Source organism: Rattus norvegicus, chromosome 7, assembly GCF_021556685.1.
Source record: "Rattus norvegicus strain SHRSP/BbbUtx chromosome 7, alternate assembly SHRSP_T2T, whole genome shotgun sequence".
NCBI lineage: Eukaryota > Metazoa > Chordata > Mammalia > Rodentia > Muridae > Rattus > Rattus norvegicus.
Genome location: NC_141540.1, coordinates 125,952,515 through 125,967,019, shown reverse-complemented (window position 1 = coordinate 125,967,019; position 14,505 = coordinate 125,952,515). Strand labels below are relative to the sequence as shown.

The 14,505-nt window shown below is 48.6% G+C and overlaps 1 protein-coding gene and 1 long non-coding RNA gene across 2 annotated transcripts in view; one reads left to right on the top strand and one right to left on the bottom strand.

The window, feature by feature from the left end:
* The first annotated feature begins 1,977 nt into the window (after positions 1–1,977).
* Positions 1,978–12,914, top strand: LOC120093703 (uncharacterized). Its single transcript, XR_015625840.1, has 3 exons — positions 1,978–2,204; positions 11,117–11,273; positions 12,270–12,914. It is a non-coding gene; the product is annotated as an uncharacterized LOC120093703 (long non-coding RNA).
* Positions 5,809–14,505, bottom strand: part of Fbln1 (fibulin 1) — a 79,222-nt gene continuing 70,525 nt past the window's right edge. Inside the window, 1 exon segment of the mRNA NM_001127547.1 lies at positions 5,809–6,490. Within this exon segment, the coding sequence (NP_001121019.1) occupies positions 6,351–6,490 (140 nt within the window). The 3' untranslated portion in view covers positions 5,809–6,350.

Genomic DNA, 14,505 nt, shown 5'->3' with positions numbered 1-14,505 from the left:
GAGCTCCAGGGAGCTGGAGAGATGGCCCAGTCATCAGGAATACTTGCTGCTCCTGCAGAGTTCCTTAGTTCAGTTCCCAGGTTGGGAAGCTTATAACTACCTGTGACTCCAGGGGACCCAACACCCTTTTCTGACCTCTTTGGGCATCCGCACGTATGTGGAAAACTCATGTACATACACATCTCAGATGAACAAATATAAAAGAAATAAAATAAACCTTCCTGGAAACCGTCTTTCCTTGGCGCCCTCTGCTGCTGCTGCTTACCGGCGTCAGCTGTCACGGTGACAGGCTGTCCGGCGCTGCGGCAAGAGTCAAGTATTCATCCACTTCCTGTCTGTTTGCAGCGCTTCCGTGCTTCCCAGAGAAGCTCTTCTGTGGCAGGTACTACTTGGGAGGAACTTCAAGTGGACAAAACCAAGTCCCCATCATGGTGCTTTCTGCCCAGCAGGGGGCAGACACATAAGCAAATGCTTATAGGACAGTTATGAATCCCCCGTCAACACTGCCTGTCTAGACTCTAATAAACTGTGTCATCTCATGGAATGAAAACCACCCCATCTCACAAGACTACAGCGTCAGTGCTGCCGACTGGGGACCTGTGTGCCAAAGTCCCTTCGCCCCACCCTGTGTGCTAAGCCTCAGCCCCACCATGGGGCCCACCCAATGCTGTTCCACAGAATCCCTAGGTTCTCCAACCAAGGGTCACGTGCTCCAGAGCTTCTGAGTGATTGACCCTGAACCCAAGTATACAAACTCTAAGGCTGATAAGCTGTTAGGTCAGGCTATCTCATTCTATCCTATCCTGTTGCCATTTTTTTTTTCAAAATGCAGCTAGACCCCTAACGCCTCACAAGCAGAATCTAGATGCTACATGTTCTGACATTCTTTGTGAAATCCTTCTAACCTTGCTGTGTCATTGCAAGAATTTTGTCTCTATGGCGAACTAAGAAAGCAACTAGACCCCTCCTTCCAGGGTCCCTATGACAAGCCAAAGTTCCCCCTGGGAACTAATAAGGTAATGATTTATTAGGTTTATATACAGAGCATGGGTGAAGTGTCACAGGCAGGAGTGTGGGTGACCCTCCCTCAGGCAGCCACACTGGAAGGTTGCATCCAGCATGGATGCAGCTGCCACAGCTGCATAGATGGAGCCTCCTTCCCCTACACCTCCCCAGACCATATACTCTACCCCTCCCCAAGACCCCAGGGCTACACAGGTTAGAGCAGAATAGAAAACTGCATACAAGTGACTGGGAGGAGGGGCTGAATACTCAGGTGAGGGTCCCATGGCCCTAAGCTCCCTCTCCTGTGAGGGACCACCCATACTCAACAAGGACAGCTGTGATGATCTTTTGCAAGCAGGCACAGCTGGACCCACGAAGACAGCAGCTGCTTGGCTCTGAGGAGGGTGCTATGCAACATGCGTGTTTGAAATCTTGAATAAAATACTTAAAAAGCAAAGAACATACAGCCAGTTTCAGGTTTGCTAGAGCAGACCCAAGAACCTTGCTGGGACTTGGGAAGGCAGGCTCTCCATCTTTGGTTCTGTCAGCAGGTGAGGGGCCGGGGAGCACTGCTGCCTTTTCTGGGTTTCCATGTATTTATCAGCACTGATCTCTGAAGGGCACAGGCTGGCCTGAACATCTCTCGGCTTCAAGCCACAAAACTCCTGGGTGCAGTTGGGTAGGTTTGTGTACTAAATGTTTCTCGAAGCTCCCATGTTGAAGGCTCGGTCCCCAGTGCAGTGATGTTCAGTGGTTGGTGAGGCCACTGGGGGATGACTGGATTCTGGGGATTGTGGCTTCGTCGAAGGATTCATCCATTGAAGGATTCATAACTTAATAGTGTTTAGGAAAGTGGTGGGAACTTCAGGAGTGGGGTTTAGTTGGAGGAAGTGGGGCATGGGGACGTGATTTTGAAGGGGAATATCTTGTTCCTGGCCCCTCCCATCTTCCTTTAATTACTTCCTGGTTCCCAGTTCTATCTTGCCACAGACCTAGGAGCAATAGTGTGGATAGGCTATAGGTTGAAACTTCTGTGTGAACTGAGGTAAATCTTCCAACTGATTTCCTCACATGCTTTATAACAGCGGCTAAGTCTTCAAAGTCAATAGCTTTCTGTTAGAATAGGGCACTATGACGCAGCTTTCTGGAACCTTCTCCTCCAGCTCATTTGATGAGATCAGCAAGTGACTGGCATCTCTGTGAGTTCCTTTCAGTATTTAAGGGGGCAAGTAAGAAGGGTGCACTACTGTTGGGGGCTCTGACAATTTCTTTGTAAGAATAATGGGTGCTACTCATGGGACCACTGTAAGTGCCACACAGGGTGTGGTACGAAATGCACGCAGTTGGGGCTGAGTGGAATCGATACTCCTGTCCATCTTGTCTTTCATGGGTGATTAAGAAATGGAGGCCAGGGTTGCAAAGGATCCTGGGGCTCATTGTGGGGCTCCATGGCCAGGGGCATTGTTCCTTTGTTTACATCTTTACTTCAGAAGGTCAAGGAAACCAACCCACGCGCACACATGCACGGCATTTCATAGCTTGCAAAGACCTCTTGTGTGGACCTCTGACATGCCTCACCGTCATTTTGGGATTAACCTTTCCACTCTGACAAGCAGAAACAGGCTAGGAAGATAGCGGTGATACCCACCAGCCCTGCCACAGTCCAGTTTGGTTATCTCTGAGTTGAGGAGGGTCAGCACTCTGCTCTCTTCTGTTCTGCAATCCTATCTGGCAGCCCTCATCCCTCCTTTGACTGTTCTGCCCCAAGGGACGGGGCAGCTCCCTCAGGAAGGGTCTTGATTAACATCTTGGATCCCATGCTCATCTGCAAGCCAATCAACAACAGGAGGCTTGACTCTGTCCACCAATAGCACCTAGGAATGGCTACGAATTGAGTGAAAGTGGGGCTGGGGGCTGGGGGGGGGGTGGGAGGTGGGGAAGATTTCCTGCTATGAAAGTGGAAGGAACTGAGGTCAGTCCCCAGAGTCTATGTAAACATGCTGGGATGCCTGTAATCCTAGCCCTGGAGGGCACAGACAGATTCCGGAGGCTTGCTAGCCAGCCGGTCTAGCCTACAGGGTGAGTTTCAGACAGATGAGAGCTGTCTCTAAAACAAGGTGGACAGTGCCTGAGGAATGATACTCGGGTTTGTCCCTTGGCCTCATGTACACATGCACATTCCTGCACATACACACATATGTACACACACACACACACACACACACACACACACACACACCCAAAGTGACATCCCGACAGACCCACAGAGACACACAAAAATACACAGAGACACAGACACACACACACACACACACACACAGGCACACAGACACACACAGGCACACAGACAAACACACACACACTCAAAGTGACATCCTTACAGACCCCCCCCCACACACACACACACAGGGTGTGTATGTATGGAGGAAACAGACACAGTGACAAGCTCCCTTCTCTGAAACAGTCCTCTCAGCCCAGTATCCAGCTACTGGAAAGGAAGGAAAGGGGTCCCAGGAATCCCCTTTGCTGGAGGGCAGATGTGGTCCTCGGGCTCCAGGTGACCTGCAAGGACTCCCACACCACTCACAGACTGCCTTTCCTCATTGAGATTCCATTTTTGTTTGTAAAAATTTTATTATTTAAAGATTTATTTATTTATTATATATAAGTACACACTGTAGCTGTCTTCAGATACACCAGAAGAGGGCATCGGATCTCTTTACAGATGGTTGTGAGCCACCATGTGGTTGCTGGGAATTGAACTCATAACCTCTGGAAGAGCAGTCGGGTGCTCTTAACCGCTGAGCCATCTCTCCAGCCCAAAATTTTATTATTTAATCTATGATTGTGTGTGTGTGTATGTGCACACAAGTACCTAAAGAAGTCAGCAGAGAGCATCAGATACCCTGGAGCTGGAGTTACAGGCACTTGTGAACCACCTCATGTGGGTGCTGGGAACAGAACTCAGTCCTCTCCAGGAACAGTTATTGCTCTCCACCACCAAGATCCAATCTCCCTTCCCCATCAAGGCTCTAACCTGAAGAGCTCTTCAAATGTCCTCTGTGCATCCTGTTCCCATGATCCCCGGACTGTCTAGCCCCATCAGCATCATCTCCTAACCAGCAACTCAGATTGCCAAAATGTAAGCACCCTGGTGCTGGGGTGAGCAGTGACCTCAGGGACCCTGAGTGTTCCCAGAGGCTGGGTCCGTGTTCTTGAGGGTGGCAGTACTAAGTGGAATTGCCTAGGCTTTCCAGCACTGGCACTTCCGGGACGGTGCATATTGCTGTGGGTCAATGTCTCGGTGAGGATAGGCACTGAATGTGAGTACCTTCCATGCCTGCCACAAGATAGAGAGCTATGTATAAAGGAGGAGCCTAATACAGGACCTGCCCAGCCCGTCACTGACGCTGAGTGACCTTTGCTCACTGATATATGCAGCTGGATCTGGTCTTACATGGAGTGTCGAGAGTTCAGGGCCAAACAACTAGGATTTGAACACTTCTATGTTTCTAAGAGGCTGCATGACCTCCGGGCAATAGAGATTCCCTCTGAGCCCTGTGTGGCTCTCTTGAGATTGGGCCTCACCATGCCCAATAAACAAAGTCCTATGTATCATGCCTACTACCTAGTCGGGGCATCTTTTGGAGACAGCACGGGTAGCAGCTTCTTTTCTTTGTGCTTAGCTTTGAGTCATTATCCACTGTCCACCCCAGGAAGTCAGAAATCCCAGAGCTCGGAGAGGTGCCTGACAGGGCCAGACATGGGGAAAAAACAAACAAACAAACAAACAAACAAAAAACATGTGTCAGTTCCTTAGAGGACAGGTATGTGTTGCGGCTCAGATGTGTCTCTCGAAAGATAAATGATAAGAATGTAATCTTCAGAGCCATGTGTTGATGGATTTTGGAAGCAGGGCCTTTGGGAGGGTATTGGGATTAGATGAGGTCATTGGGAGCTTTGTAGGAGACCTGAGCTAGTACTCCTGCTCATCAGATGACATCCTGCCTCGTCATGGGGCAGGGAGGCCCTCACCAGATGTCAAGCCGGCACGTATACTTCCCAACCGCCATATATAGATATGCCAAGCAAGCACTTATTCTTTGTAAATAAATTACCCAGCTTTGAGTATTTTGTTCTCGAAACAGGCTAGGACACTGTGACAACAACGATTCCCAACTGGGAAGCTTTTACAATCCGTACATTGGAGCTCTGGTGGGCAGGGGAGACTTTGAAATGGCTTTAGGGGAGATTTGCGGTCCTTCAGTTCTTGGAAGACCTCTGAGCTAGCAGAAGCCCCATCTGGAGAGTGTGTAGTAGGCTGTTAGGAAGATCACAAAAGCTTGTTTACCCTTGTGAGGAAAGGTAGCTTTAGGGTACAAAGAAAGCCAGCCACCTCCATGGACACACTAGACACACCAGTTACCCCTATGGACATACCAGTCACCCCTATGAACCTGCTGGGACACAATAGTCACCCTATGGACACACTAGTCACTCCTATGGTCATACTGGGACACACCAGTCACCCCCATGGTCACACTGGGACACATCAGCCACATCCTTGAACATGAGGCCATATTAGCCACCCCCATGGACACACAAGGAAGGCTACACTAGCCACCCCCATAGATACACTGAGACACACCAGCTACCCCCAGAGACACACAGGGACACACCAGCCTCCCCCACAGCCATACCAGGCCACACACAAACCTTGCAGCTCACATCTTTACCGAAGGGCTTTCCTTTGAACAAAATTGCAATCCACTTTCTAGGTGCCCCCGAGGCATGCTTGTGAGCTGCTTCTGGGGAGAATTTATTGTATATTTATTTATGCACCGCTCTACAGCAGCCATCAGTTTGAAGCACACAGAGCCCAGTTGGTTTTTCTCATTCATATTCATATATATATATATATATATATATATATATATATATATATATATATGTACCAAAATGTCACCCCTTAAGCAGACTCAGTGAGAAGGGCTACCTCTTGGCTCTTGGGTGGAGCGCTGCTTTGAAAACTCCTTCAATTGGTCCTTAGCATTGCCTAGCCCACAGGCAGGGAAAGAGAATAAAATTCGACCTTTGCATTAAAAAAAAAAAAAAAAAAAAAAAAAAAAAGCAAGGATTTAACCACATGACTGAGCAATGTTTAAACAGCACAGTACGTCAGCTGGACTTAAGTGACGTGGCTCAGCTTAATGTATGTGGCCTTACAAACCAACATGAAACACCAAGGAACGCCCGAGGGGTACAGACAGGCACCTGGCAGTCACTGGGAGCAAGGGCGTGGCCAGGCGGAGGGGTACACTCCTGGCCGTGCTGCAAACCGGTCCTCAGAACCAGTACTCAGAGACGAAGATATGCACATTGACGACGTTCCGGTGGGAAACCACGCCTCCCAACACGTAGTTCATCTCCAGCTTCAGGACGGCATAAAATGGGCCCACGATGGGCCGCACTTGGCGCACGACACCTGGGGAGAGAGCAGAAGACATCCTGTTGGGTGTCAGCAGGCACGCAGCAACATGGGTATCCGGGAAAGGGGTTTCCTCGGGAATTTCGAGGCTACTGTGGTAGCCCGAGGCAGATGCTTGAATCACCAGGGTAACCATCTCCTTCCACCTGGTCACTCTGGGTTGTTTCCAGTCACTAGGGATAGGTGAGCTCACTACCTCCCTTCTGTCACACATAGCTTCAAATAGGAGGGAAGCAGCGAGTGTGGCTTTGGGGGTCGGCAGGTCTGGGGCAGCGCCAGCACCTGCCCTTGTGGGGAACTCCGGTTTCCTGTTTTACCATTTGTCTAATGGGGGTTCAAAGGCCCCAGAAAAGGCCTGAAATAGAATTGAGCCTTCTCTCCTTCCGTCCTTCCTTCTTAGACCCTAGACGGGGACCTTGGGAAGAAGAAAAGCAATAGTTTATTCCTGATTCCTGAGATCTTTGAAGACAAGGGTGGGTTCTCAACCTCCTTCTCCAGGAGAAGCAGTCCCAAGTCCCTATAAGACAGGCCCTTGGACCTCCTGCAGCATGTTATCTAGATTCTCCAGCATGCCATCTGCCCACATATCACCCATAGACTTCTCCCTAAGCAAACCTGTGTTTAACTTGGGAACCCAGCATTACAGACCTCCACAGGCAGTTAGCACCCCATTCTCATACCCATGATGGCCACAGCATTGCGACCATGTCCCTCCAAAGGCCTAGAAGCAAATATGGCTTCTGTCAAAGGCTCGTCACCCTTTGCCTGCCACTGGGCCCCTCCCTGGGCTGGGTCTGCCTGCCAGGTTGGATGGGGTCACAATGCTGGCTGGGCCCGTAAGATTCTCAAAGCTCCTTTGAATCCATACATGACACTTCTCCTCCCTGTAGGCCCGAAGCCCACAGGGTGTCTGTCTGCCAGCAACTGTGACATTAGCCACTGGAGAGCAAGGGTGTTCTTACCACTCTGCCCATGGCTAAAAAGTTGCTACTCATGCTATCGTGAGAGGCCAATGAACCTGTGATCTGCTACAGGACAGTGGTATGATAAATGTCTTCAAGCTCTGATCAGATCCCGCCTCCTCGCCACTAAGCAGTATTTCAATATAGTTTTTTTTTTTTTTGGTTCTTTTTTTCGGAGCTGGGGACCGAACCCAGGGCCTTGCGCTTCCTAGGTAAGCGCTCTACCACTGAGCTAAGTCCCCAGCCCCTCAATATAGTTTTATGGGGACAGGATAGATGGCTCAATGGTTAAGAGTGATACTGCTCTTGCAGAGGACCCAAACTTGATTCCTAGCACCCACACTGAGTGGCTCACAAACACTATATGACTCCAGCTCCATGGGATACAAAACCTCTTCTGATCTCCCATGCATATATACAAATAGAGATTTAATTTCTAAAATATAAATATTGTATTTTATATAACATATATTTCATTCAAATAGTGTATATATATATCACACACATACATATATATAATTGATTGTATATAATGACATATAAGATTTCAACATATAACATAGACATCGTAAAGCCTTATCTCTTTGTGGGAGTGGGTTTCAACCAGGGTCTCATGTAGCCCAGGCTGGCTTTAAACAAATTATGCATTAGATTATGACCTAACACTCTTGACCCTTGGACCCCGTTTTTGGGGATTATAGCTATGTATCACCATGCCTAACTTGCATAAAATGTAAATTGATAAGGGCCATGTTATAGTTTCATTCTGACATAGTATTTATATGTTGATCATACTGTCACACCTACAGGTTGCCATGCATGTCAATCTATTTTATTTGAGTGAGCATTCCTCCCCACAGGGTCCACAGTTCAGACACATAGCCACGGCAGGGCATGTGGTAGGTGCCTGACATTGAAATACATAAGAGTGGAGAGGGGGCTGGTGAGATGGCTCAGTGGGTAAGGCAACTGGCACACTAACCTGATAATCTGAGTGTGCGTGTGTGCGTGAGTGCGTGTGTGTGCGTGTGTGTGTGTGTAACATAAGGTTTTAAAAAAGAATGTAGAGAATGCAGTGGTAGTTGTAGAAGGCGGGTCTGGGTCAGAAAAGTAAGTGAAAATTCATGTGTGGGGCACAGGGATTGAGCTTGAGCGATGGCCGACCTGAGTCAGAGGAGTTACTTAACAGCTCTGAGTCTCAAATTCCTTTTCTGTGGACAGACATAAAACCCAGCAATTTCCAAAACCAGAAACCAAACAAACTGGGGGCCCAGGCCTGCAATCTCAGCCACTTGGAATGTGAGAACAGGAGGATGGAGTGTTCACTTTCCTGGGCTACAGCATGAGTTCAAGGCCAATTTGGGAGTTTGTGAGGTCCTGTCTCAAAATAAAGTTTCTAGAAAATGTAGCTTACTGGCAGAGCACTTCCCAGCAAGTGTGAAGGCCCTGGATTTAGTCCCCAGCACACATGCGCACACACACACACACACACACACACACACACACACACACACACACAAATGACGATTGACTATAAAACAATATTTCGGGGCTGGGGATTTAGCTCAGTGGTAGAGCGCTTACCTCGGAAGCGCAAGGCCCTGGGTTCAGTCCCCAGCTCCGAAAAAAAGAACCAAAAAAAAAAAAAAAAAAAACAATCAATATTTCAATGTGATCTCCGCACTCCAATGGGTAGGAAATATTTGCATCTAAACTTATCATATCAGGGAATCTACAAAGGATCATTTCTGTCATATCTAAAGACTAGAACTCTACACTGTTGTCTGGTTTGTAAAAACCACATGGTGGGACAAAGCGCCAAAGTGAATTCTGCCTTAGTCAAGGGAGGACTACAGGGCCTCCAGGTGCCAGGCCTCATCACAGACATGAGTCACTTTCAGAGCCTACAGTGGCTCAAGATCTTTGCACGAAGCAAGAAAGATGACTAAGGGGAGCTCGAGATGCGGCCTGGGTTAAGCAAGAGCTTGTGTGGGTGCAGGCTCAAGGAATGCGTCCTTTCCAGCTCACCCAGAATCTTCTGTTTTCTGTCCCTTTGACCTGAAGTCTGTGTGGTACCTGCAGCGAGCTAGCCACAGCCTCACTCAGCCCAGAGCTATCTTTCCCACACTAGACCCCTCAGAGGGCCTGGCTCCCACCCTTCCCAGCTGGGCACACTTTCCTGCACCTCTGTTTTCAGAGACTAGGTTTCCTCTGTCTCACTAGTTCAAGCCTGACTTTCACACTCTTGTCCTCACCTTGACTGAAACCAGAGCGCAGTGTTTCATGAAAGATGACACAAACAACCCAGCTGGTCCCCAGGGCCTGGTACTTAACAGCCAAATTAATGGCTGGTTCTGGTCCCAACTTTTTTTTTTGTTTGTTTGTTTTATTGTTTTGTTTTTTGGTTCTTTTTTTCGGAGCTGGGGATCGAACCCAGGGCCTTGCGCTTCCTAGGCAAGCGCTCTACCACTGAGCTAAATCCCCAACCCCTTGGTCCCAACTTTTTATTCATAGCTTTCTATCATCTGCCATCTTCTCACTCACCTATCATCCATTTCTATCCATCTATCTATCTATCTATCTATCTATCTATCTATCTATCTATCTATCTATCTATCCATCCACTTATCCACCAATCAGTGGATCCATCCATCCATTGACCCATCCACCCATCATCCATTTATCCCACTGACCTACTCATCCATTAATCTAACCATTTATCTCATCAATTCTTCCAGCCATCCTTCCCTCTACCCATCTGTCCCTCTATCCAACAGATGCTAATCTACACAGGGAGATTTGAAGAAGTTTCTGCAGAGGCGCTCGTATTTAAATTAGGTTGTGAAGAGTAAGCAGGGGCCCAGAGAGCAAGAAGGACATGTATTCTCAACTATAGCGCTCCACCTGCCCAGTTCAGGGGATGTTCCATTTGCCTCCCATTCAGGGCAGACTGCATTGTGCTCATGCCTGCTCCACCATCCCCAGGGCTTGGGCAAGCACCTGGCAGGAGTTCAGCCATGACTACTAAAGGAGATGGAGATTCAGAGGAAAGGAAAGGAAGTCAGTTCTTGAGGCCACACTAAGAATGCATCACTGTCTGGCATCACAGGTGGCATTTCATTCTGTATGATCTGTTTTAAACTCCTGCAAATACTCTTCGAGAGCAAAGAACCCCTTCCTCCATGGGGACCACAGGCTAGTGTGGGCTATGGCACAAACTGGGAGCCATGAGGTTCATTCTGGGAGTCAGAAATTGGCTGGAGGCACTCCACAGTTTCTCCCTCCTGGTTCTCCTGAACTCAGGTCCTCCTGTCCCCATGGTCCCATCACCTTCCCGTGAGGAGCCCTATGACCACCTTCTTCATTGTGTCATTCCACACGAATCTATTCTGTGATTGCCCGTAGCATTTGCCTTCTTAGAGCACCCCATGAAGGAGGCTAGGGCTTCCCACTGAAGTGCTGTCCTGTGATACCCACTGAGAGAGCTTGGAGCAGCTACCCTAAATAGGATGTCTGTATCAAACCCCACCCCTTCGAGGCTCAGGGACCTAGGTAGAAGAGGAGGCAGAGAGATTGTAAGAGCCAGAGAGGTCATGTATGACTCCAAGGAAACCGTTTTCTAGACAGAACAGAACTGATGTATATCTATGTGAACTCACAGGGGCTGACAGCACACAGATGCACAGAGCTGTACAAATGCAAATCAGACAAAACCGCAGCACTGAGACCAGGAGTGGACTTGAAGTTCCACCCCCAATCAAGAACCTCGATGCAATTGATACCTGCTGGGAGGGAAAGTCAGTTTTCTCCAATAAAAGGTAAAAGGTCACTGGGTATATCAACCCCATTCCAGGGCAGGCTTCATGCTCAGGAGTGGTTGACAAACACAAAACAGACTCCATTGTTTTTCTGTGTGCATTTTGTTGGTGTTGAAATGGTTTGATTTTTTTGAGAAAGAGACAGAGATAGAGATAGAGAGAAAGAACATAAAGTTGGGTGGGTAGGAAGGTGGGGAGAATCTGAAAAGAGTTGGCGAACAGAAAATTATATGATCAAAATACATTTTACAAAATTTAATAAAATTAAAAATGTTAACAAACAAACAAATGTTTGTCCTGCAAGCACTGGGAGCTGTGGAAGGCTTTGGCTAAGGGCATATTTATTTGACTGACCTGTGGAGCAGCCTTTTCTACTAGCCTGACACGCTCATCCCATCTGGAAAGGTGTTCCCACCCTTTCGAAGGCTCTGGAAGAAGGGAGAGAGGACCCAGCAGATGGTTCACTGGGTAGTGCTTGCCTTGCAATCAGGAGGACCTAAGTTAGGCCCCTCAGCATCCATGTGAAGGTCATGTGGGTTGATGTGCACTGTGATCTTAGTGAAGGCCAGATGCGGGGCAGACAGGTGGACCCCTAGAGCTCAATGCCCTGCTAGCCTAGCCTACTCAGCGAAATTCCAGGCCAATGAGAGACCCTGTGTTGAACAAAAGATAGACAGTGCCTAAGGACAAATAGAAAAGATTGTCCTCTGACATACGCATATACACTGTGCATGCATGCACCTATACACCAAGCATGCGTACACCTGTATTCACGTGTAATCACACACATGTGCGCACAGACACAGACAGAGAGAGTGGGGTGGGGTGGGGGCATGTGCTGCTGCATTCTATAGCTTTAACCTTTAACAGCTTTCCAAATCCTCATCTTTGGCATTTCTGCTCCAGGTCCCAGGCGTTTCTGGTATTCCTCCTCAGCGTGTCTGTACCTCTTAGAGATATAATTAAGTCTGTTTTTCCCCCCATTGAAAAATGTAGCCCCCTGGAGGCAGCTCACCTTCACGTCTCGGCTCTGCGTGTAACCTGAAGCTGATGTTCTGGGATTCTTGCTATCCTGAACGCAAAGTCCGCAGATCCAGAAGGGGAAGTTTGTCTCCTGAGGTTGGTGATCGCCACACCCCCCTGAGCCCATCCGAGATCCTTCCATGTAATTCAGGTGTCTATCAACCGTTTGGAATGACATAAACTCGTCTAGGCTCTCTGCACACCTGACTGGTTCTCAGACATTTTATCCAGATAGCTGGAGTCAGACCCTCTGGTTCTCGGGGTGCCTCTGGCTGGCCAGTTGTGTGACCTTACGCAAGGCCTCATGTGGTCTTTAGTTCAGCTTCTGATACGAAAGGGCCATGATTCAGACTGACAGAGTGTAATGGAGTGGACCGGGCTGTCAGAATATTTCAACTAACAAGATGATGAGTCAAGACACTGCGTGTGATGCTGTGGCAAGGGAACGGACAGTGGCTTGAGTGGGGAAAGGCACACATGACAGTCTGAAAGCTACACGTCATCACCAAGCAGAGAAGAAGAAACTATTTCTCCCTGCTGCCAGACTAGGGGCAGAGTGATTTATCTTCTGGGGGATCAGTCACTGTAGCATAAAGTCAAGACATGGCTAGTCCTGCGTACCTGGGTTCCTGATTTACTCAATGAATGGCTACTGAATTCGTGAATTATGGGGTCAAGCATTGAATGTAACCTAGAAAGTGGGAGATGATTGGGAAATAGTGACCAACAGCCCAAAGCGTTGACATTTCAGATAGTGACCACCTGGGAGGAGAATGGGCAGTAGTGAAGTGTTGGGCTCCCTGTCTGGCCTCAGTGGCCACCCCCCTCCCCATGCCAGACACTGGAAAGAAGACATCATTAGATCCAGCAAACCTCCCAGGATCAGAACCACAGGCTGCAACAGGTAGCATGGGCCGGAGCAAGGAGCTAAAGTCAAGGAAGGGATACTGTTGGCTCAGTGAGCACTCCCATCCTGAACACACAGGACCTACATGATGGGGACTTTGGGATATTTGCACACACATGTCCTGATGGACAGCAGAATGTTGCAGATGAAGCCGGGAAGGACCCCACATCTGAATGTGAAATTCATCTGTTTCACGTTGCCTCTTGCACACGGTTACGTATGCAATATCCTTTGGAATGTTGCTGATGGAGGCGAGTTTGACCACGTGGAATACTCTTCTCGTGGTCTCAGACACCCATCAAATGTCAGCTTTTGGAGCATCTCTGTATTCGGGGGAGTGGGGAGTAAGAAATGTTTGACTTGAATCTATACACAACTAGGGTGCAGTTGGGTGGGGAAAGAGCCTCCAGGGCAGGGGTGGGGAAGACCCCCAGTGGCCAGGCTGAATTTGGTCCCCACCATCGATCTGTGAAGATGACCAGCTTCATCCATGAGGAGGGAGGAACCAAAGGTAAAGTCCTGAGAATAAGATGTCCCAAATTCTAGATACCTAGGCCATGACTCCCAGTCCAGGTAGGACTGATCCCAAAGCTCGGCTCACTATGTGACACAACCCATGGATGCTTCCAGTGTACCCTGCCCTGCCCTGACTCAAAACTACTCCAGCAAGGGACTGGAGCGATGCCTCAGTGGTTAAGGCCACTTGCTGCTCTTTCAGAGGACTGGGGTTTGGTTCCCAGAACCCACACGGTAGCTCACGACCATCTAAAATTCCTGTGCTAGGACATCTAACACCCTCTTCTGACCTCTGTGGACACCAGACATGCACACGGTACACAGACATATATGTAGGCAAAAACACTCAAACACACAAAACAAAATAAGTAGTTCTTTAAAAAAAATCATCGGCAAACTCATCAGAAGTATATGGAATTTTAGAGCCATCACACCAGGAATTAGGGCTGTGTCTGAACTCCCCACACCCTGCCTTCCTGCTTGCCCGAGAAACCCCATAATGGCCGGAAAGGAAGGAGGACAGGTGTCTCGGCTGCATATTTAAAATACCAAATGTCACTCAACATGTTTCAGCAAAACTCATGAGCCATATTTCGGGATTATTATAAACGCGCCCCGCCCCAAGTCTCCAGTGAGCAAAAGCAGATACATCAAGCAGACACCTGCAGGCAGCCAAGTGGAGGAGATAAAGCCCAGGGCGCAGCTGCCCTGGCGAGAACCGAGATGTGAAGAGGTGCAGCTTGGCTCTACACCGCCCTGACCCACATCCAGGATGGGGAACCAGAA